The following is a 25032-nucleotide window of genomic DNA, read 5'->3' on the forward strand; positions in this document are numbered from 1 at the left end:
ATGTAGCACAAACTTCTTCCGAGACCCGTTCAACAACCCCAACATACGTCTCCACTAGGTCCACTCAGACGACAACTGTACAACCCACTAGGCCAGCAGAGGAAACCTCCACAGGCGGATTACTAACATCCTTCTTCACTCCGTCTGGGGTCTCTCAAACAGCAGAGGCGGATCATACCACATCACAGACGACAGATGTTGAAAAGACCACCTCCTCAGCTCTGAAGACTACGGCTTTTGAGCAGTCCTCCATTAAGACAGAGACCCAAGGGACTACACTCCAATTCCCCACGGCTGAAGTAGAGACGACGCCTGTGCCATCAACTCTTACATCTGAGGAAACAACCACATCTGAACTTTTTGAAACAACGCAAGCAGAAATATCTACTTCACAAATGACCGCTACCGAAGAATCAACACTCAAGACCGCCTACACTACCCATGGATCGCAGACCATTTCTACATCTAAACATCCAGAAACAACTCCAGTGCAATCCACTTTTCCGACCGAGGAAACAACTAGTGCAGAACCAGGAACATCACTCGCAGCGTCAACGGCAGAGGTTCAAACCACGGGAGCGGAAAGTACCACGTTACCAACTTCTGACGCAGAAAAATCTACATCCGCAACTTTGGAGACTGCCACTATATCGCAAACATCTCTGCAGACTTCAAGTCCAGTGACCACGGCAGGTCCCCATCAGTCCACGTTGCCAACCCAGAGGACAGAAGCTGTACAAAGCACTCTTCCAGGGCAGCAAACAACCACAGATGGCCAAGGAACTCCCGGAGAAACGACGACGCCTGGATTCACAGAAGTAACAGGAGACAGCGTCACAGTACAAACAACCGATACCATGCAGTCTACGTACAACACCGAAGAGAATACTGATGTAGCACAAACTTCTTCCGAGACCCGTTCAACAACCCCAACATACGTCTCCACTAGGTCCACTCAGACGACAACTGTACAACCCACTAGGCCAGCAGAGGAAACATCCACAGGCGGATTACTAACATCCTTCTTCACTCCGTCTGGGGTCTCTCAAACAACAGAGGCGGATCATACCACATCACAGACGACAGATGTTGAAAAGACCACCTCCTCAGCTCTGAAGACTACGGCTTTTGAGCAGTCCTCCATTAAGACAGAGACCCAAGGGACTACACTCCAATTCCCCACGGCTGAAGTAGAGACGACGCCTGTGCCATCAACTCTTACATCTGAGGAAACGACCACATCTGAACTTTTTGAAACAACGCAAGCAGAAATATCTACTTCACAAATGACCGCTACCGAAGAATCAACACTCAAGACCGCCTACACTACCCATGGATCGCAGACCATTTCTACATCTGAACATCCAGAAACAACTCCAGTGCAATCCACTTTTCTGACCGAGGAAACAACTAGTGCAGAACTAGGAACGTCACTCGCAGCGTCAACGGCAGAGGTTCAAACCACGGGAGCGGAAAGTACCACGTTACCGACTTCTGACGCAGAAAAATCTACATCCGCAACTTTGGAGACTGCCACTATATCGCAAACATCTCTGCAGACTGAAAGTCCAGTGACCACGGCAGGTCCCCATCAGTCCACGTTGCCAACGCAGAGGACTGAAGCTGTACAAAGCACTCTTCCAGGGCAGCAAACAACCACAGATGGCCAAGGAACTCCCGGAGAAACGACGACGCCTGGATTCACAGAAGTAACAGGAGACAGCGTCACAGTACAAACAACCGATACCATGCAGTCCACGTACAACACCGAAGAGAATACTGATGTAGCACAAACTTCTTCCGAGACCCGTTCAACAACCCCAACATACGTCTCCACTAGGTCCACTCAGACGACAACTGTACAACCCACTAGGCCAGCAGAGGAAACATCCACAGGCGGATTACTAACATCCTTCTTCACTCCGTCTGGGGTCTCTCAAACAACAGAGGCGGATCATACTACATCACAGACGACAGATGTTGAAAAGACCACCTCCTCAGCTCTGAAGACTACGGCTTTTGAGCAGTCCTCCATTAAGACAGAGACCCAAGGGACTACACTCCAATTCCCCACGGCTGAAGTAGAGACGACGCCTGTGCCATCAACTCTTACATCTGAGGAAACAACCACATCTGAACTTTTTGAAACAACGCAAGCAGAAATATCTACTTCACAAATGACCGCTACCGAAGAATCAACACTCAAGACCGCCTACACTACCCATGGATCGCAGACCATTTCTACATCTAAACATCCAGAAACAACTCCAGTGCAATCCACTTTTCCGACCGAGGAAACAACTAGTGCAGAACCAGGAACATCACTCGCAGCGTCAACGGCAGAGGTTCAAACCACGGGAGCGGAAAGTACCACGTTACCAACTTCTGACGCAGAAAAATCTACATCCGCAACTTTGGAGACTGCCACTATATCGCAAACATCTCTGCAGACTTCAAGTCCAGTGACCACGGCAGGTCCCCATCAGTCCACGTTGCCAACCCAGAGGACAGAAGCTGTACAAAGCACTCTTCCAGGGCAGCAAACAACCACAGATGGCCAAGGAACTCCCGGAGAAACGACGACGCCTGGATTCACAGAAGTAACAGGAGACAGCGTCACAGTACAAACAACCGATACCATGCAGTCCACGTACAACACCGAAGAGAATACTGATGTAGCACAAACTTCTTCCGAGACCCGTTCAACAACCCCAACATACGTCTCCACTAGGTCCACTCAGACGACAACTGTACAACCCACTAGGCCAGCAGAGGAAACATCCACAGGCGGATTACTAACATCCTTCTTCACTCCGTCTGGGGTCTCTCAAACAACAGAGGCGGATCATACCACATCACAGACGACAGATGTTGAAAAGACCACCTCCTCAGCTCTGAAGACTACGGCTTTTGAGCAGTCCTCCATTAAGACAGAGACCCAAGGGACTACACTCCAATTCCCCACGGCTGAAGTAGAGACGACGCCTGTGCCATCAACTCTTACATCTGAGGAAACAACCACATCTGAACTTTTTGAAACAACGCAAGCAGAAATATCTACTTCACAAATGACCGCTACCGAAGAATCAACACTCAAGACCGCCTACACTACCCATGGATCGCAGACCATTTCTACATCTAAACATCCAGAAACAACTCCAGTGCAATCCACTTTTCCGACCGAGGAAACAACTAGTGCAGAACTAGGAACATCACTCGCAGCGTCAACGGCAGAGGTTCAAACCACGGGAGCGGAAAGTACCACGTTACCAACTTCTGACGCAGAAAAATCTACATCCGCAACTTTGGAGACTGCCACTATATCGCAAACATCTCTGCAGACTGAAAGTCCAGTGACCACGGCAGGTCCCCATCAGTCCACGTTGCCAACGCAGAGGACAGAAGCTGTACAAAGCACTCTTCCAGGGCAGCAAACAACCACAGATGGCCAAGGAACTCCCGGAGAAACGACGACGCCTGGATTCACAGAAGTAACAGGAGACAGCGTCACAGTACAAACAACCGATACCATGCAGTCTACGTACAACACCGAAGAGAATACTGATGTAGCACAAACTTCTTCCGAGACCCGTTCAACAACCCCAACATACGTCTCCACTAGGTCCACTCAGACGACAACTGTACAACCCACTAGGCCAGCAGAGGAAACATCCACAGGCGGATTACTAACACCCTTCTTCACTCCGTCTGGGGTCTCTCAAACAACAGAGGCGGATCATACCACATCACAGACGACAGATGTTGAAAAGACCACCTCCTCAGCTCTGAAGACTACGGCTTTTGAGCAGTCCTCCATTAAGACAGAGACCCAAGGGACTACACTCCAATTCCCCACGGCTGAAGTAGAGACGACGCCTGTGCCATCAACTCTTACATCTGAGGAAACAACCACATCTGAACTTTTTGAAACAACGCAAGCAGAAATATCTACTTCACAAATGACCGCTACCGAAGAATCAACACTCAAGACCGCCTACACTACCCATGGATCGCAAACCATTTCTACATCTAAACATCCAGAAACAACTCCAGTGCAATCCACTTTTCCGACCGAGGAAACAACTAGTGCAGAACTAGGAACATCACTCGCAGCGTCAACGGCAGAGGTTCAAACCACGGGAGCGGAAAGTACCACGTTACCAACTTCTGACGCAGAAAAATCTACATCCGCAACTTTGGAGACTGCCACTATATCGCAAACATCTCTGCAGACTGAAAGTCCAGTGACCACGGCAGGTCCCCATCAGTCCACGTTGCCAACGCAGAGGACAGAAGCTGTACAAAGCACTCTTCCAGGGCAGCAAACAACCACAGATGGCCAAGGAACTCCCGGAGAAACGACGACGCCTGGATTCACAGAAGTAACAGGAGACAGCGTCACAGTACAAACAACCGATACCATGCAGTCCACGTACAACACCGAAGAGAATACTGATGTAGCACAAACTTCTTCCGAGACCCGTTCAACAACCCCAACATACGTCTCCACTAGGTCCACTCAGACGACAACTGTACAACCCACTAGGCCAGCAGAGGAAACCTCCACAGGCGGATTACTAACATCTTTCTTCACTCCGTCTGGGGTCTCTCAAACAGCAGAGGCGGATCATACCACATCACAGACGACAGATGTTGAAAAGACCACCTCCTCAGCTCTAAAGACTACGGCTTTTGAGCAGTCCTCCAGTAAGACAGAGACCCAGGGGACTACACTCCAATTCCCCACGGCTGAAGTAGAGACGACGCCTGTGCCATCAACTCTTACATCTGAGGAAACAACCACATCTGAACTTTTTGAAACAACGCAAGCAGAAATATCTACTTCACAAATGACCGCTACCGAAGAATCAACACTCAAGACCGCCTACACTACCCATGGATCGCAGACCATTTCTACATCTGAACATCCAGAAACAACTCCAGTGCAATCCACTTTTCTGACCGAGGAAACAACTAGTGCAGAACTAGGAACGTCACTCGCAGCGTCAACGGCAGAGGTTCAAACCACGGGAGCGGAAAGTACCCCGTTACCAACTTCTGACGCAGAAAAATCTACATCCGCAACTTTGGAGACTGCCACTATATCGCAAACATCTCTGCAGACTGAAAGTCCAGTGACCACGGCAGGTCCCCATCAGTCCACGTTGCCAACGCAGAGGACAGAAGCTGTACAAAGCACTCTTCCAGGGCAGCAAACAACCACAGATGGCCAAGGAACTCCCGGAGAAACGACGACGCCTGGATTCACAGAAGTAACAGGAGACAGCGTCACAGTACAAACAACCGATACCATGCAGTCCACGTACAACACCGAAGAGAATACTGATGTAGCACAAACTTCTTCCGAGACCCGTTCAACAACCCCAACATACGTCTCCACTAGGTCCACTCAGGCGACAACTGTACAACCCACTAGGCCAGCAGAGGAAACCTCCACAGGCGGATTACTAACATCCTTCTTCACTCCGTCTGGGGTCTCTCAAACAGCAGAGGCGGATCATACCACATCACAGACGACAGATGTTGAAAAGACCACCTCCTCAGCTCTGAAGACTACGGCTTTTGAGCAGTCCTCCATTAAGACAGAGACCCAAGGGACTACACTCCAATTCCCCACGGCTGAAGTAGAGACGACGCCTGTGCCATCAACTCTTACATCTGAGGAAACAACCACATCTGAACTTTTTGAAACAACGCAAGCAGAAATATCTACTTCACAAATGACCGCTACCGAAGAATCAACACTCAAGACCGCCTACACTACCCATGGATCGCAGACCATTTCTACATCTGAACATCCAGAAACAACTCCAGTGCAATCCACTTTTCTGACCGAGGAAACAACTAGTGCAGAACTAGGAACGTCACTCGCAGCGTCAACGGCAGAGGTTCAAACCACGGGAGCGGAAAGTACCACGTTACCGACTTCTGACGCAGAAAAATCTACATCCGCAACTTTGGAGACTGCCACTTTATCGCAAACATCTCTGCAGACTGAAAGTCCAGTGACCACGGCAGGTCCCCATCAGTCCACGTTGCCAACGCAGAGGACAGAAGCTGTACAAAGCACTCTTCCAGGGCAGCAAACAACCACAGATGGCCAAGGAACTCCCGGAGAAACGACGACGCCTCGATTCACAGTAATAACAGGAGACAGCGTCACAGTACAAACAACCGATACCATGCAGTCCACGTACAACACCGAAGAGAATACTGATGTAGCACAAACTTCTTCCGAGACCCGTTCAACAACCCCAACATACGTCTCCACTAGGTCCACTCAGACGACAACTGTACAACCCACTAGGCCAGCAGAGGAAACCTCCACAGGCGGATTACTAACATCCTTCTTCACTCCGTCTGGGGTCTCTCAAACAGCAGAGGCGGATCATACCACATCACAGACGACAGATGTTGAAAAGACCACCTCCTCAGCTCTGAAGACTACGGCTTTTGAGCAGTCCTCCATTAAGACAGAGACCCAAGGGACTACACTCCAATTCCCCACGGCTGAAGTAGAGACGACGCCTGTGCCATCAACTCTTACATCTGAGGAAACAACCACATCTGAACTTTTTGAAACAACGCAAGCAGAAATATCTACTTCACAAATGACCGCTACCGAAGAATCAACACTCAAGACCGCCTACACTACCCATGGATCGCAGACCATTTCTACATCTGAACATCCAGAAACAACTCCAGTGCAATCCACTTTTCTGACCGAGGAAACAACTAGTGCAGAACTAGGAACGTCACTCGCAGCGTCAACGGCAGAGGTTCAAACCACGGGAGCGGAAAGTACCCCGTTACCAACTTCTGACGCAGAAAAATCTACATCCGCAACTTTGGAGACTGCCACTATATCGCAAACATCTCTGCAGACTGAAAGTCCAGTGACCACGGCAGGTCCCCATCAGTCCACGTTGCCAACGCAGAGGACAGAAGCTGTACAAAGCACTCTTCCAGGGCAGCAAACAACCACAGATGGCCAAGGAACTCCCGGAGAAATGACGACGCCTGGATTCACAGAAGTAACAGGAGACAGCGTCACAGTACAAACAACCGATACCATGCAGTCCACGTACAACACCGAAGAGAATACTGATGTAGCACAAACTTCTTCCGAGACCCGTTCAACAACCCCAACATACGTCTCCACTAGGTCCACTCAGACGACAACTGTACAACCCACTAGGCCAGCAGAGGAAACCTCCACAGGCGGATTACTAACATCCTTCTTCACTCCGTCTGGGGTCTCTCAAACAGCAGAGGCGGATCATACCACATCACAGACAACAGATGTTGAAAAGACCACCTCCTCAGCTCTGAAGACTACGGCTTTTGAGCAGTCCTCCATTAAGACAGAGACCCAAGGGACTACACTCCAATTCCCCACGGCTGAAGTAGAGACGACGCCTGTGCCATCAACTCTTACATCTGAGGAAACAACCACATCTGAACTTTTTGAAACAACGCAAGCAGAAATATCTACTTCACAAATGACCGCTACCGAAGAATCAACACTCAAGACCGCCTACACTACCCATGGATCGCAGACCATTTCTACATCTGAACATCCAGAAACAACTCCAGTGCAATCCACTTTTCTGACCGAGGAAACAACTAGTGCAGAACTAGGAACGTCACTCGCAGCGTCAACGGCAGAGGTTCAAACCACGGGAGCGGAAAGTACCACGTTACCAACTTCTGACGCAGAAAAATCTACATCCGCAACTTTGGAGACTGCCACTATATCGCAAACATCTCTGCACACTGAAAGTCCAGTGACCACGGCAGGTCCCCATCAGTCCACGTTGCCAACGCAGAGGACAGAAGCTGTACAAAGCACTCTTCCAGGGCAGCAAACAACCACAGATGGCCAAGGAACTCCCGGAGAAACGACGACGCCTGGATTCACAGAAGTAACAGGAGACAGCGTCACAGTACAAACAACCGATACCATGCAGTCCACGTACAACACCGAAGAGAATACTGATGTAGCACAAACTTCTTCCGAGACCCGTTCAACAACCCCAACATACGTCTCCACTAGGTCCACTCAGGCGACAACTGTACAACCCACTAGGCCAGCAGAGGAAACCTCCACAGGCGGATTACTAACATCCTTCTTCACTCCGTCTGGGGTCTCTCAAACAGCAGAGGCGGATCATACCACATCACAGACGACAGATGTTGAAAAGACCACCTCCTCAGCTCTGAAGACTACGGCTTTTGAGCAGTCCTCCATTAAGACAGAGACCCAAGGGACTACACTCCAATTCCCCACGGCTGAAGTAGAGACGACGCCTGTGCCATCAACTCTTACATCTGAGGAAACAACCACATCTGAACTTTTTGAAACAACGCAAGCAGAAATATCTACTTCACAAATGACCGCTACCGAAGAATCAACACTCAAGACCGCCTACACTACCCATGGATCGCAGACCATTTCTACATCTGAACATCCAGAAACAACTCCAGTGCAATCCACTTTTCTGACCGAGGAAACAACTAGTGCAGAACTAGGAACGTCACTCGCAGCGTCAACGGCAGAGGTTCAAACCACGGGAGCGGAAAGTACCACGTTACCGACTTCTGACGCAGAAAAATCTACATCCGCAACTTTGGAGACTGCCACTTTATCGCAAACATCTCTGCAGACTGAAAGTCCAGTGACCACGGCAGGTCCCCATCAGTCCACGTTGCCAACGCAGAGGACAGAAGCTGTACAAAGCACTCTTCCAGGGCAGCAAACAACCACAGATGGCCAAGGAACTCCCGGAGAAACGACGACGCCTGGATTCACAGAAGTAACAGGAGACAGCGTCACAGTACAAACAACCGATACCATGCAGTCCACGTACAACACCGAAGAGAATACTGATGTAGCACAAACTTCTTCCGAGACCCGTTCAACAACCCCAACATACGTCTCCACTAGGTCCACTCAGACGACAACTGTACAACCCACTAGGCCAGCAGAGGAAACCTCCACTGGCGGATTACTAACATCCTTCTTTACTCCGTCTGGGGTCTCTCAAACAGCAGAGGCGGATCATACCACATCACAGACGACAGATGTTGAAAAGACCACCTCCTCAGCTCTGAAGACTACGGCTTTTGAGCAGTCCTCCATTAAGACAGAGACCCAAGGGACTACACTCCAATTCCCCACGGCTGAAGTAGAGACGACGCCTGTGCCATCAACTCTTACATCTGAGGAAACAACCACATCTGAACTTTTTGAAACAACGCAAGCAGAAATATCTACTTCACAAATGACCGCTACCGAAGAATCAACACTCAAGACCGCCTACACTACCCATGTATCGCAGACCATTTCTACATCTGAACATCCAGAAACAACTCCAGTGCAATCCACTTTTCTGACCGAGGAAACAACTAGTGCAGAACTAGGAACGTCACTCGCAGCGTCAACGGCAGAGGTTCAAACCACGGGAGCGGAAAGTACCCCGTTACCAACTTCTGACGCAGAAAAATCTACATCCGCAACTTTGGAGACTGCCACTATATCGCAAACATCTCTGCAGACTGAAAGTCCAGTGACCACGGCAGGTCCCCATCAGTCCACGTTGCCAACGCAGAGGACAGAAGCTGTACAAAGCACTCTTCCAGGGCAGCAAACAACCACAGATGGCCAAGGAACTCCCGGAGAAACAACGACGCCTGGATTCACAGAAGTAACAGGAGACAGCATCACAGTACAAACAACCGATACCATGCAGTCCACGTACAACACCGAAGAGAATACTGATGTAGCACAAACTTCTTCCGAGACCCGTTCAACAACCCCAACATACGTCTCCACTAGGTCCACTCAGACGACAACTGTACAACCCACTAGGCCAGCAGAGGAAACCTCCACAGGCGGATTACTAACATCCTTCTTCACTCCGTCTGGGGTCTCTCAAACAGCAGAGGCGGATCATACCACATCACAGATGACAGATGTTGAAAAGACCACCTCCTCAGCTCTGAAGACTACGGCTTTTGAGCAGTCCTCCATTAAGACAGAGACCCAAGGGACTACACTCCAATTCCCCACGGCTGAAGTAGAGACGACGCCTGTGCCATCAACTCTTACATCTGAGGAAACAACCACATCTGAACTTTTTGAAACAACGCAAGCAGAAATATCTACTTCACAAATGACCGCTACCGAAGAATCAACACTCAAGACCGCCTACACTACCCATGGATCGCAGACCATTTCTACATCTGAACATCCAGAAACAACTCCAGTGCAATCCACTTTTCTGACCGAGGAAACAACTAGTGCAGAACTAGGAACGTCACTCGCAGCGTCAACGGCAGAGGTTCAAACCACGGGAGCGGAAAGTACCACGTTACCAACTTCTGACGCAGAAAAATCTACATCCGCAACTTTGGAGACTGCCACTATATCGCAAACATCTCTGCACACTGAAAGTCCAGTGACCACGGCAGGTCCCCATCAGTCCACGTTGCCAACGCAGAGGACAGAAGCTGTACAAAGCACTCTTCCAGGGCAGCAAACAACCACAGATGGCCAAGGAACTCCCGGAGAAACGACGACGCCTGGATTCACAGAAGTAACAGGAGACAGCGTCACAGTACAAACAACCGATACCATGCAGTCCACGTACAACACCGAAGAGAATACTGATGTAGCACAAACTTCTTCCGAGACCCGTTCAACAACCCCAACATACGTCTCCACTAGGTCCACTCAGGCGACAACTGTACAACCCACTAGGCCAGCAGAGGAAACCTCCACAGGCGGATTACTAACATCCTTCTTCACTCCGTCTGGGGTCTCTCAAACAGCAGAGGCGGATCATACCACATCACAGACGACAGATGTTGAAAAGACCACCTCCTCAGCTCTGAAGACTACGGCTTTTGAGCAGTCCTCCATTAAGACAGAGACCCAAGGGACTACACTCCAATTCCCCACGGCTGAAGTAGAGACGACGCCTGTGCCATCAACTCTTACATCTGAGGAAACAACCACATCTGAACTTTTTGAAACAACGCAAGCAGAAATATCTACTTCACAAATGACCGCTACCGAAGAATCAACACTCAAGACCGCCTACACTACCCATGGATCGCAGACCATTTCTACATCTGAACATCCAGAAACAACTCCAGTGCAATCCACTTTTCTGACCGAGGAAACAACTAGTGCAGAACTAGGAACGTCACTCGCAGCGTCAACGGCAGAGGTTCAAACCACGGGAGCGGAAAGTACCACGTTACCGACTTCTGACGCAGAAAAATCTACATCCGCAACTTTGGAGACTGCCACTTTATCGCAAACATCTCTGCAGACTGAAAGTCCAGTGACCACGGCAGGTCCCCATCAGTCCACGTTGCCAACGCAGAGGACAGAAGCTGTACAAAGCACTCTTCCAGGGCAGCAAACAACCACAGATGGCCAAGGAACTCCCGGAGAAACGACGACGCCTCGATTCACAGTAATAACAGGAGACAGCGTCACAGTACAAACAACCGATACCATGCAGTCCACGTACAACACCGAAGAGAATACTGATGTAGCACAAACTTCTTCCGAGACCCGTTCAACAACCCCAACATACGTCTCCACTAGGTCCACTCAGACGACAACTGTACAACCCACTAGGCCAGCAGAGGAAACCTCCACAGGCGGATTACTAACATCCTTCTTCACTCCGTCTGGGGTCTCTCAAACAGCAGAGGCGGATCATACCACATCACAGACGACAGATGTTGAAAAGACCACCTCCTCAGCTCTGAAGACTACGGCTTTTGAGCAGTCCTCCATTAAGACAGAGACCCAAGGGACTACACTCCAATTCCCCACGGCTGAAGTAGAGACGACGCCTGTGCCATCAACTCTTACATCTGAGGAAACAACCACATCTGAACTTTTTGAAACAACGCAAGCAGAAATATCTACTTCACAAATGACCGCTACCGAAGAATCAACACTCAAGACCGCCTACACTACCCATGGATCGCAGACCATTTCTACATCTAAACATCCAGAAACAACTCCAGTGCAATCCACTTTTCCGACCGAGGAAACAACTAGTGCAGAACCAGGAACATCACTCGCAGCGTCAACGGCAGAGGTTCAAACCACGGGAGCGGAAAGTACCACGTTACCAACTTCTGACGCAGAAAAATCTACATCCGCAACTTTGGAGACTGCCACTATATCGCAAACATCTCTGCAGACTTCAAGTCCAGTGACCACGGCAGGTCCCCATCAGTCCACGTTGCCAACCCAGAGGACAGAAGCTGTACAAAGCACTCTTCCAGGGCAGCAAACAACCACAGATGGCCAAGGAACTCCCGGAGAAACGACGACGCCTGGATTCACAGAAGTAACAGGAGACAGCGTCACAGTACAAACAACCGATACCATGCAGTCTACGTACAACACCGAAGAGAATACTGATGTAGCACAAACTTCTTCCGAGACCCGTTCAACAACCCCAACATACGTCTCCACTAGGTCCACTCAGACGACAACTGTACAACCCACTAGGCCAGCAGAGGAAACATCCACAGGCGGATTACTAACATCCTTCTTCACTCCGTCTGGGGTCTCTCAAACAACAGAGGCGGATCATACCACATCACAGACGACAGATGTTGAAAAGACCACCTCCTCAGCTCTGAAGACTACGGCTTTTGAGCAGTCCTCCATTAAGACAGAGACCCAAGGGACTACACTCCAATTCCCCACGGCTGAAGTAGAGACGACGCCTGTGCCATCAACTCTTACATCTGAGGAAACGACCACATCTGAACTTTTTGAAACAACGCAAGCAGAAATATCTACTTCACAAATGACCGCTACCGAAGAATCAACACTCAAGACCGCCTACACTACCCATGGATCGCAGACCATTTCTACATCTGAACATCCAGAAACAACTCCAGTGCAATCCACTTTTCTGACCGAGGAAACAACTAGTGCAGAACTAGGAACGTCACTCGCAGCGTCAACGGCAGAGTTTCAAACCACGGGAGCGGAAAGTACCACGTTACCGACTTCTGACGCAGAAAAATCTACATCCGCAACTTTGGAGACTGCCACTATATCGCAAACATCTCTGCAGACTTCAAGTCCAGTGACCACGGCAGGTCCCCATCAGTCCACGTTGCCAACCCAGAGGACAGAAGCTGTACAAAGCACTCTTCCAGGGCAGCAAACAACCACAGATGGCCAAGGAACTCCCGGAGAAACGACGACGCCTGGATTCACAGAAGTAACAGGAGACAGCGTCACAGTACAAACAACCGATACCATGCAGTCCACGTACAACACCGAAGAGAATACTGATGTAGCACAAACTTCTTCCGAGACCCGTTCAACAACCCCAACATACGTCTCCACTAGGTCCACTCAGACGACAACTGTACAACCCACTAGGCCAGCAGAGGAAACATCCACAGGCGGATTACTAACATCCTTCTTCACTCCGTCTGGGGTCTCTCAAACAACAGAGGCGGATCATACCACATCACAGACGACAGATGTTGAAAAGACCACCTCCTCAGCTCTGAAGACTACGGCTTTTGAGCAGTCCTCCATTAAGACAGAGACCCAAGGGACTACACTCCAATTCCCCACGGCTGAAGTAGAGACGACGCCTGTGCCATCAACTCTTACATCTGAGGAAACAACCACATCTGAACTTTTTGAAACAACGCAAGCAGAAATATCTACTTCACAAATGACCGCTACCGAAGAATCAACACTCAAGACCGCCTACACTACCCATGGATCGCAGACCATTTCTACATCTAAACATCCAGAAACAACTCCAGTGCAATCCACTTTTCCGACCGAGGAAACAACTAGTGCAGAACCAGGAACATCACTCGCAGCGTCAACGGCAGAGGTTCAAACCACGGGAGCGGAAAGTACCACGTTACCAACTTCTGACGCAGAAAAATCTACATCCGCAACTTTGGAGACTGCCACTATATCGCAAACATCTCTGCAGACTTCAAGTCCAGTGACCACGGCAGGTCCCCATCAGTCCACGTTGCCAACCCAGAGGACAGAAGCTGTACAAAGCACTCTTCCAGGGCAGCAAACAACCACAGATGGCCAAGGAACTCCCGGAGAAACGACGACGCCTGGATTCACAGAAGTAACAGGAGACAGCGTCACAGTACAAACAACCGATACCATGCAGTCCACGTACAACACCGAAGAGAATACTGATGTAGCACAAACTTCTTCCGAGACCCGTTCAACAACCCCAACATACGTCTCCACTAGGTCCACTCAGACGACAACTGTACAACCCACTAGGCCAGCAGAGGAAACATCCACAGGCGGATTACTAACATCCTTCTTCACTCCGTCTGGGGTCTCTCAAACAACAGAGGCGGATCATACCACATCACAGACGACAGATGTTGAAAAGACCACCTCCTCAGCTCTGAAGACTACGGCTTTTGAGCAGTCCTCCATTAAGACAGAGACCCAAGGGACTACACTCCAATTCCCCACGGCTGAAGTAGAGACGACGCCTGTGCCATCAACTCTTACATCTGAGGAAACGACCACATCTGAACTTTTTGAAACAACGCAAGCAGAAATATCTACTTCACAAATGACCGCTACCGAAGAATCAACACTCAAGACCGCCTACACTACCCATGGATCGCAGACCATTTCTACATCTGAACATCCAGAAACAACTCCAGTGCAATCCACTTTTCTGACCGAGGAAACAACTAGTGCAGAACTAGGAACGTCACTCGCAGCGTCAACGGCAGAGGTTCAAACCACGGGAGCGGAAAGTACCACGTTACCGACTTCTGACGCAGAAAAATCTACATCCGCAACTTTGGAGACTGCCACTATATCGCAAACATCTCTGCAGACTGAAAGTCCAGTGACCACGGCAGGTCCCCATCAGTCCACGTTGCCAACGCAGAGGACAGAAGCTGTACAAAGCACTCTTCCAGGGCAGCAAACAACCACAGATGGCCAAGGAACTCCCGGAGAAACGACGACGCCTGGATTCACAGAAGTAACAGGAGACAGCGTCACAGTACAAACAACCGATACCATGCAGTCCACGTACAACACCGAAGAGAATACTGATGTAGCACAAACTTCTTCCGAGACCCGTTCAACAACCCCAACATACGTCTCCACTAGGTCCACTCAGACGACAACTGTACAACCCACTAGGCCAGCAGAGGAAACATCCACAGGCGGATTACTAACATCCTTCTTCACTCCGTCTGGGGTCTCTCAAACAACAGAGGCGGATCATACCACATCACAGACGACAGATGTTGAAAAGACCACCTCCTCAGCTCTGAAGACTACGGCTTTTGAGCAGTCCTCCATTAAGACAGAGACCCAAGGGACTACACTCCAATTCCCCACGGCTGAAGTAGAGACGACGCCTGTGCCATCAACTCTTACATCTGAGGAAACAACCACATCTGAACTTTTTGAAACAACGCAAGCAGAAATATCTACTTCACAAATGACCGCTACCGAAGAATCAACACTCAAGACCGCCTACACTACCCATGGATCGCAGACCATTTCTACATCTAAACATCCAGAAACAACTCCAGTGCAATCCACTTTTCCGACCGAGGAAACAACTAGTGCAGAACTAGGAACATCACTCGCAGCGTCAACGGCAGAGGTTCAAACCACGGGAGCGGAAAGTACCACGTTACCAACTTCTGACGCAGAAAAATCTACATCCGCAACTTTGGAGACTGCCACTATATCGCAAACATCTCTGCAGACTGAAAGTCCAGTGACCACGGCAGGTCCCCATCAGTCCACGTTGCCAACGCAGAGGACAGAAGCTGTACAAAGCACTCTTCCAGGGCAGCAAACAACCACAGATGGCCAAGGAACTCCCGGAGAAACGACGACGCCTGGATTCACAGAAGTAACAGGAGACAGCGTCACAGTACAAACAACCGATACCATGCAGTCCACGTACAACACCGAAGAGAATACTGATGTAGCACAAACTTCTTCCGAGACCCGTTCAACAACCCCAACATACGTCTCCACTAGGTCCACTCAGACGACAACTGTACAACCCACTAGGCCAGCAGAGGAAACATCCACAGGCGGATTACTAACATCCTTCTTCACTCCGTCTGGGGTCTCTCAAACAACAGAGGCGGATCATACCACATCACAGACGACAGATGTTGAAAAGACCACCTCCTCAGCTCTGAAGACTACGGCTTTTGAGCAGTCCTCCATTAAGACAGAGACCCAAGGGACTACACTCCAATTCCCCACGGCTGAAGTAGAGACGACGCCTGTGCCATCAACTCTTACATCAGAGGAAACAACCACATCTGAACTTTTTGAAACAACGCAAGCAGAAATATCTACTTCACAAATGACCGCTACCGAAGAATCAACACTCAAGACCGCCTACACTACCCATGGATCGCAGACCATTTCTACATCTGAACATCCAGAAACAACTCCAGTGCAATCCACTTTTCTGACCGAGGAAACAACTAGTGCAGAACTAGGAACGTCACTCGCAGCGTCAACGGCAGAGGTTCAAACCACGGGAGCGGAAAGTACCACGTTACCAACTTCTGACGCAGAAAAATCTACATCCGCAACTTTGGAGACTGCCACTATATCGCAAACATCTCTGCAGACTGAAAGTCCAGTGACCACGGCAGGTCCCCATCAGTCCACGTTGCCAACGCAGAGGACAGAAGCTGTACAAAGCACTCTTCCAGGGCAGCAAACAACCACAGATGGCCAAGGAACTCCCGGAGAAACGACGACGCCTGGATTCACAGAAGTAACAGGAGACAGCGTCACAGTACAAACAACCGATACCATGCAGTCCACGTACAACACCGAAGAGAATACTGATGTAGCACAAACTTCTTCCGAGACCCGTTCAACAACCCCAACATACGTCTCCACTAGGTCCACTCAGACGACAACTGTACAACCCACTAGGCCAGCAGAGGAAACATCCACAGGCGGATTACTAACATCCTTCTTCACTCCGTCTGGGGTCTCTCAAACAACAGAGGCGGATCATACCACATCACAGACGACAGATGTTGAAAAGACCACCTCCTCAGCTCTGAAGACTACGGCTTTTGAGCAGTCCTCCATTAAGACAGAGACCCAAGGGACTACACTCCAATTCCCCACGGCTGAAGTAGAGACGACGCCTGTGCCATCAACTCTTACATCTGAGGAAACAACCACATCTGAACTTTTTGAAACAACGCAAGCAGAAATATCTACTTCACAAATGACCGCTACCGAAGAATCAACACTCAAGACCGCCTACACTACCCATGGATCGCAGACCATTTCTACATCTAAACATCCAGAAACAACTCCAGTGCAATCCACTTTTCTGACCGAGGAAACAACTAGTGCAGAACTAGGAACGTCACTCGCAGCGTCAACGGCAGAGGTTCAAACCACGGGAGCGGAAAGTACCACGTTACCAACTTCTGACGCAGAAAAATCTACATCCGCAACTTTGGAGACTGCCACTATATCGCAAACATCTCTGCAGACTGAAAGTCCAGTGACCACGGCAGGTCCCCATCAGTCCACGTTGCCAACGCAGAGGACAGAAGCTGTACAAAGCACTCTTCCAGGGCAGCAAACAACCACAGATGGCCAAGGAACTCCCGGAGAAACGACGACGCCTGGATTCACAGAAGTAACAGGAGACAGCGTCACAGTACAAACAACCGATACCATGCAGTCCACGTACAACACCGAAGAGAATACTGATGTAGCACAAACTTCTTCCGAGACCCGTTCAACAACCCCAACATACGTCTCCACTAGGTCCACTCAGACGACAACTGTACAACCCACTAGGCCAGCAGAGGAAACATCCACAGGCGGATTACTAACATCCTTCTTCACTCCGTCTGGGGTCTCTCAAACAACAGAGGCGGATCATACCACATCACAGACGACAGATGTTGAAAAGACCACCTCCTCAGCTCTGAAGACTACGGCTTTTGAGCAGTCCTCCATTAAGACAGAGACCCAAGGGACTACACTCCAATTCCCCACGGCTGAAGTAGAGACGACGCCTGTGCCATCAACTCTTACATCTGAGGAAACAACCACATCTGAACTTTTTGAAACAACGCAAGCAGAAATATCTACTTCACAAATGACCGCTACCGAAGAATCAACACTCAAGACCGCCTACACTACCCATGGATCGCAGACCATTTCTATATCTGAACATCCAGAAACAACTCCAGTGCAATCCACTTTTCTGACCGAGGAAGCAACTAGTGCAGAACTAGGAACGTCACTCGCAGCGTCAACGGCAGAGGTTCAAACCACGGGAGCGGAAAGTACCACGTTACCAACTTCTGACACAGAAAAATCTACATCCGCAACTTTGGAGACTGCCACTATATCGCAAACATCTCTGCAGACTGAGAGTCCAGTGACCACGGCAGGTCCCCATCAGTCCACGTTGCCAACGCAGAGGACAGAAGCTGTACAAAGCACTCTTCCAGGGCAGCAAACAACCACAGATGGCCAAGGAACTCCCGGAGAAACGACGACACCTGGATTCACAGAAGTAACAGGAGACAGCGTCACAGTACAAACAACCGATACCATGCAGTCCACGTACAACACCGAAGAGAATACTGATGTAGCACAAACTTCTTCCGAGACCCGTTCAACAACCCCAACATACGTCTCCACTAGGTCCACTCAGACGACAACTGTACAACCCACTAGGCCAGCAGAGGAAACATCCACAGGCGGATTACTAACATCCTTCTTCACTCCGTCTGGGGTCTCTCAAACAACAGAGGCGGATCATACCACATCACAGACGACAGATGTTAAAAAGACCACCTCCTCAGCTCTGAAGACTACGGCTTTTGAGCAGTCCTCCATTAAGACAGAGACCCAAGGGACTACACTCCAATTCCCCACGGCTGAAGTAGAGACGACGCCTGTGCCATCAACTCTTACATCTGAGGAAACAACCACATCTGAACTTTTTGAAACAACGCAAGCAGAAATATCTACTTCACAAATGACCGCTACCGAAGAATCAACACTCAAGACCGCCTACACTACCCATGGATCGCAGACCATTTCTACATCTGAACATCCAGAAACAACTCCAATGCAATCCACTTTTCTGACCGAGGAAACAACTAGTGCAGACCAAGGAACGTCACTCGCAGCGTCAACGGCAGAGGTTCAAACCACAGGAGCGGAAAGTACCACGCTACCAACTTCTGACGCAGAAAAATCTACATCCGCAACTTTGGAGACTGCCACTATATTGCAAACATCTCTGCAGACTGAGAGTCCAGTGACCACGGCAGGTCCCCATCAGTCCACGTTGCCAACGCAGAGGACAGAAGCTGTACAAAGCACTCTTCCAGGGCAGCAAACAACCACAGATGGCCAAGGAACTCCCGGAGAAACGACGACGCCTGGATTCACAGAAGTAACAGGAGACAGCGTCACAGTACAAACAACCGATACCATGCAGTCCACGTACAACACCGAAGAGAATACTGATGTAGCACAAACTTCTTCCGAGACCCGTTCAACAACCCCAACATACGTCTCCACTAGGTCCACTCAGACGACAACTGTACAACCCACTAGGCCAGCAGAGGAAACATCCACAGGCGGATTACTAACATCCTTCTTCACTCCGTCTGGGGTCTCTCAAACAACAGAGGCGGATCATACCACATCACAGACGACAGATGTTGAAAAGACCACCTCCTCAGCTCTGAAGACTACGGCTTTTGAGCAGTCCTCCATTAAGACAGAGACCCAAGGGACTACACTCCAATTCCCCACGGCTGAAGTAGAGACGACGCCTGTGCCATCAACTCTTACATCTGAGGAAACAACCACATCTGAACTTTTTGAAACAACGCAAGCAGAAATATCTACTTCACAAATGACCGCTACCGAAGAATCAACACTCAAGACCGCCTACACTACCCATGGATCGCAGACCATTTCTACATCTGAACATCCAGAAACAACTCCAGTGCAATCCACTTTTCTGACCGAGGAAGCAACTAGTGCAGAACTAGGAACGTCACTCGCAGCGTCAACGGCAGAGGTTCAAACCACGGGAGCGGAAAGTACCACGTTACCAACTTCTGACACAGAAAAATCTACATCCGCAACTTTGGAGACTGCCACTATATCGCAAACATCTCTGCAGACTGAGAGTCCAGTGACCACGGCAGGTCCCCATCAGTCCACGTTGCCAACGCAGAGGACAGAAGCTGTACAAAGCACTCTTCCAGGGCAGCAAACAACCACAGATGGCCAAGGAACTCCCGGAGAAACGACGACACCTGGATTCACAGAAGTAACAGGAGACAGCGTCACAGTACAAACAACCGATACCATGCAGTCCACGTACAACACCGAAGAGAATACTGATGTAGCACAAACTTCTTCCGAGACCCGTTCAACAACCCCAACATACGTCTCCACTAGGTCCACTCAGACGACAACTGTACAACCCACTAGGCCAGCAGAGGAAACATCCACAGGCGGATTACTAACATCCTTCTTCACTCCGTCTGGGGTCTCTCAAACAACAGAGGCGGATCATACCACATCACAGACGACAGATGTTAAAAAGACCACCTCCTCAGCTCTGAAGACTACGGCTTTTGAGCAGTCCTCCATTAAGACAGAGACCCAAGGGACTACACTCCAATTCCCCACGGCTGAAGTAGAGACGACGCCTGTGCCATCAACTCTTACATCTGAGGAAACAACCACATCTGAACTTTTTGAAACAACGCAAGCAGAAATATCTACTTCACAAATGACCGCTACCGAAGAATCAACACTCAAGACCGCCTACACTACCCATGGATCGCAGACCATTTCTACATCTGAACATCCAGAAACAACTCCAATGCAATCCACTTTTCTGACCGAGGAAACAACTAGTGCAGACCAAGGAACGTCACTCGCAGCGTCAACGGCAGAGGTTCAAACCACAGGAGCGGAAAGTACCACGCTACCAACTTCTGACGCAGAAAAATCTACATCCGCAACTTTGGAGACTGCCACTATATTGCAAACATCTCTGCAGACTGAGAGTCCAGTGACCACGGCAGGTCCCCATCAGTCCACGTTGCCAACGCAGAGGACAGAAGCTGTACAAAGCACTCTTCCAGGGCAGCAAACAACCACAGATGGCCAAGGAACTCCCGGAGAAACGACGACGCCTGGATTCACAGAAGTAACAGGAGACAGCGTCACAGTACAAACAACCGATACCATGCAGTCCACGTACAACACCGAAGAGAATACTGATGTAGCACAAACTTCTTCCGAGACCAGTTCAACAACCCCAACATACGTCTCCACTAGGTCCACTCAGACGACAACTGTACAACCCACTAGGCCAGCAGAGGAAACATCCACAGGCGGATTACTAACATCCTTCTTCACTCCGTCTGGGGTCTCTCGAACAACAGAGGCGGATCATACCACATCACAGACGACAGATGTTGAAAAGACCACCTCCTCAGCTCTGAAGACTACGGCTTTTGAGCAGTCCTCCATTAAGACAGAGACCCAAGGGACTACACTCCAATTCCCCACGGCTGAAGTAGAGACGACGCCTGTGCCATCAACTCTTACATCTGAGGAAACAACCACATCTGAACTTTTTGAAACAACGCAAGCAGAAATATCTACTTCACAAATGACCGCTACCGAAGAATCAACACTCAAGACCGCCTACACTACCCATGGATCGCAGACCATTTCTACATCTGAATATCCAGAAACAACTCCAGTGCAATCCACTTTTCTGACCGAGGAAACAACTAGTGCAGAACTAGGAACGTCACTCGCAGCGTCAACGGCAGAGGTTCAAACCACGGGAGCGGAAAGTACCACGTTACCAACTTCTGACGCAGAAAAATCTTCATCCGCAACTTTGGAGACTGCCACTATATCGCAAACATCTCTGCAGACTGAGAGTCCAGTGACCACGGCAGGTCCCCATCAGTCCACGTTGCCAACGCAGAGGACAGAAGCTGTACAAAGCACTCTTCCAGGGCAGCAAACAACCACAGATGGCCAAGGAACTCCCGGAGAAACGACGACGCCTGGATTCACAGAAGTAACAGGAGACAGCGTCACAGTACAAACAACCGATACCATGCAGTCCACGTACAACACCGAAGAGAATACTGATGTAGCACAAACTTCTTCCGAGACCCGTTCAACAACCCCAACATACGTCTCCACTAGGTCCACTCAGACGACAACTGTACAACCCACTAGGCCAGCAGAGGAAACCTCCACAGGCGGATTACTAACATCCTTCTTCACTCCGTCTGGGGTCTCTCAAACAACAGAGGCGGATCATACCACATCACAGACGACAGATGTTGAAAAGACCACCTCCTCAGCTCTGAAGACTACGGCTTTTGAGCAGTCCTCCATTAAGACAGAGACCCAAGGGACTACACTCCAATTCCCCACGGCTGAAGTAGAGACGACGCCTGTGCCATCAACTCTTACATCTGAGGAAACAACCACATCTGAACTTTTTGAAACAACGCAAGCAGAAATATCTACTTCACAAATGACCGCTACCGAAGAATCAACACTCAAGACCGCCTACACTACCCATGGATCGCAGACCATTTCTACATCTGAATATCCAGAAACAACTCCAGTGCAATCCACTTTTCTGACCGAGGAAACAACTAGTGCAGAACTAGGAACGTCACTCGCAGCGTCAACGGCAGAGGTTCAAACCACGGGAGCGGAAAGTACCACGTTGCCAACTTCTGACGCAGAAAAATCTTCATCCGCAACTTTGGAGACTGCCACTATATCGCAAACATCTCTGCAGACTGAGAGTCCAGTGACCACGGCAGGTCCCTATCAGTCCACGTTGCCAACGCAGAGGACAGAAGCTGTACAAAGCACTCTTCCAGGGCAGCAAACAACCACAGATGGCCAAGGAACTCCCGGAGAAACGACGACGCCTGGATTCACAGAAGTAACAGGAGACAGCGTCACAGTACAAACAACCGATACCATGCAGTCCACGTACAACACCGAAGAGAATACTGATGTAGCACAAACTTCTTCCGAGACCCGTTCAACAACCCCAACATACGTCTCCACTAGGTCCACTCAGACGACAACTGTACAACCCACTAGGCCAGCAGAGGAAACCTCCACAGGCGGATTACTAACATCCTTCTTCACTCCGTCTGGGGTCTCTCAAACAACAGAGGCGGATCATACCACATCACAGACAACAGATGTTGAAAAGACCACCTCCTCAGCTCTGAAGACTACGGCTTTTGAGCAGTCCTCCATTAAGACAGAGACCCAAGGGACTACACTCCAATTCCCCACGGCTGAAGTAGAGACGACGCCTGTGCCATCAACTCTTACATCTGAGGAAACAACCACATCTGAACTTTTTGAAACAACGCAAGCAGAAATATCTACTTCACAAATGACCGCTACCGAAGAATCAACACTGAAGACCGCCTACACTACCCATGGATCGCAGACCATTTCTACATCTGAACATCCAGAAACAACTCCAGTGCAATCCACTTTTCTGACCGAGGGAACCACTTTACCAACTTCTGTTTCACCCACATCTGAATTAGCTTTTCCCCTAACAACAGGTTTACCCACTACAAGATTATCTGTCAACAATTCATCAACCAGTCCTCCTATCTCTTCTACATCCTTACCTTTGCCTGCCACTATTTCAGTATCTCCATCAACAGATTCTCCTAGTACTATAATTTTGACTTCAATATCTAGTTCCAGTACACAACTTCCAACATCAACTTCAACCTCCACATTAACAAGTAGGTTGCCTTCCACTTCTCAAATTTCTTCCAAAGCAACCACATCACCAACCACAACAATTTCTACATCTACACCATCTTTCACCTCTACATCTATGCTTATACCTCAGTCTACCACATCTGTAAGCAAAACGGTGCCAGTTGTAACAGCTGCAACAACAAAGTTCCTCTCTACTTCCATTTTAACCACAACACCTACAACAAATTTACTTACACCTTCAAGCACAAATGCGTCAATCTTTACTTCTCAAACTCGATCAACCAAACCACGTACAAGTTCTTCCCTTACTACAACTCCTAAGTTATCCACAGTAACATCTCCAACTACCATTATATCCAATGGCTCAACCAAAACTACTCCACATATACCAGCCACTACAGTTCATCTAGCTACTAGTAAAACATCGACTACCAAGCGAACTACTAGTACAACTGTCTCTCTACCATCCACAACCAAGAAACTCTTGACCAGTTCAAGGACAGCTCCTACCTCTTCTAGCTCAACCCGCTCAAGCACCACATCGATGGCACCAATTCCATCAACCACAGCCCAAACTATAGGTAAGTTGCATACTTTTCACAAACTTTTCTAGTGACTCACCCCTATAGAGAAAGCACTCCAATTATCCATAATGTATCAGCTAAGCTTAAAGTCTAGAAAGTACGTTATGTCACTGCTGGAGTCTCCATTAGCTAATGCAGGTGTCTAAGCAGCTTCAATAGTGGGTGCAGAATTTAGATTCACTTGGAGCTATGTGTCTCTGTTTAACCCAACTACACACAAGCCCTGTGTAGTCTTATTCTGCATCTAGTAGTGTGTTGGACCTTCTTTGGCCTTCAGAACTGCAGAGATTCGACATGGTGTATATTCCTCAAGGTATTAAAATTGTTCTGCAGGAATATTGGCCCATACTGACAGGAAGCATCTTGTAGTGGCCGCAAATCGGATGGAAGTACAGACTTACTTTCAACAGCTGACAGGAAGGGTTTATCAATTCATGCTGCTTACGCCAAATTCTAACCCTCTTATTAGATTGGTGCAGCAGAAATCTAAGTTCATTTGACCAGGTGATGTTTTTCCACGGCTTAGTGATCCAAGCTTTT

General features: G+C 49.2%; 1 protein-coding gene across 1 annotated transcript in view; it reads left to right on the forward strand.

Annotated features, from left to right (window-relative positions):
• Nucleotides 1-24229, forward strand: part of LOC136610278 (mucin-3B-like) — a 46634-nt gene extending 22405 nt beyond the window's left edge. Inside the window, exons 2-3 of the mRNA XM_066589511.1 lie at nucleotides 59-23928; nucleotides 24039-24229. Of these exons, the coding sequence (XP_066445608.1) occupies nucleotides 59-23928; nucleotides 24039-24229 (24061 nt within the window). The remainder of the gene's footprint in view (nucleotides 1-58; nucleotides 23929-24038) is intronic.
• Nucleotides 24230-25032: the final 803 nt, after the last annotated feature.

Source organism: Eleutherodactylus coqui, chromosome 2 (assembly GCF_035609145.1).
Source record: "Eleutherodactylus coqui strain aEleCoq1 chromosome 2, aEleCoq1.hap1, whole genome shotgun sequence".
NCBI classification, from domain to species: Eukaryota; Metazoa; Chordata; class Amphibia; order Anura; family Eleutherodactylidae; genus Eleutherodactylus; species Eleutherodactylus coqui.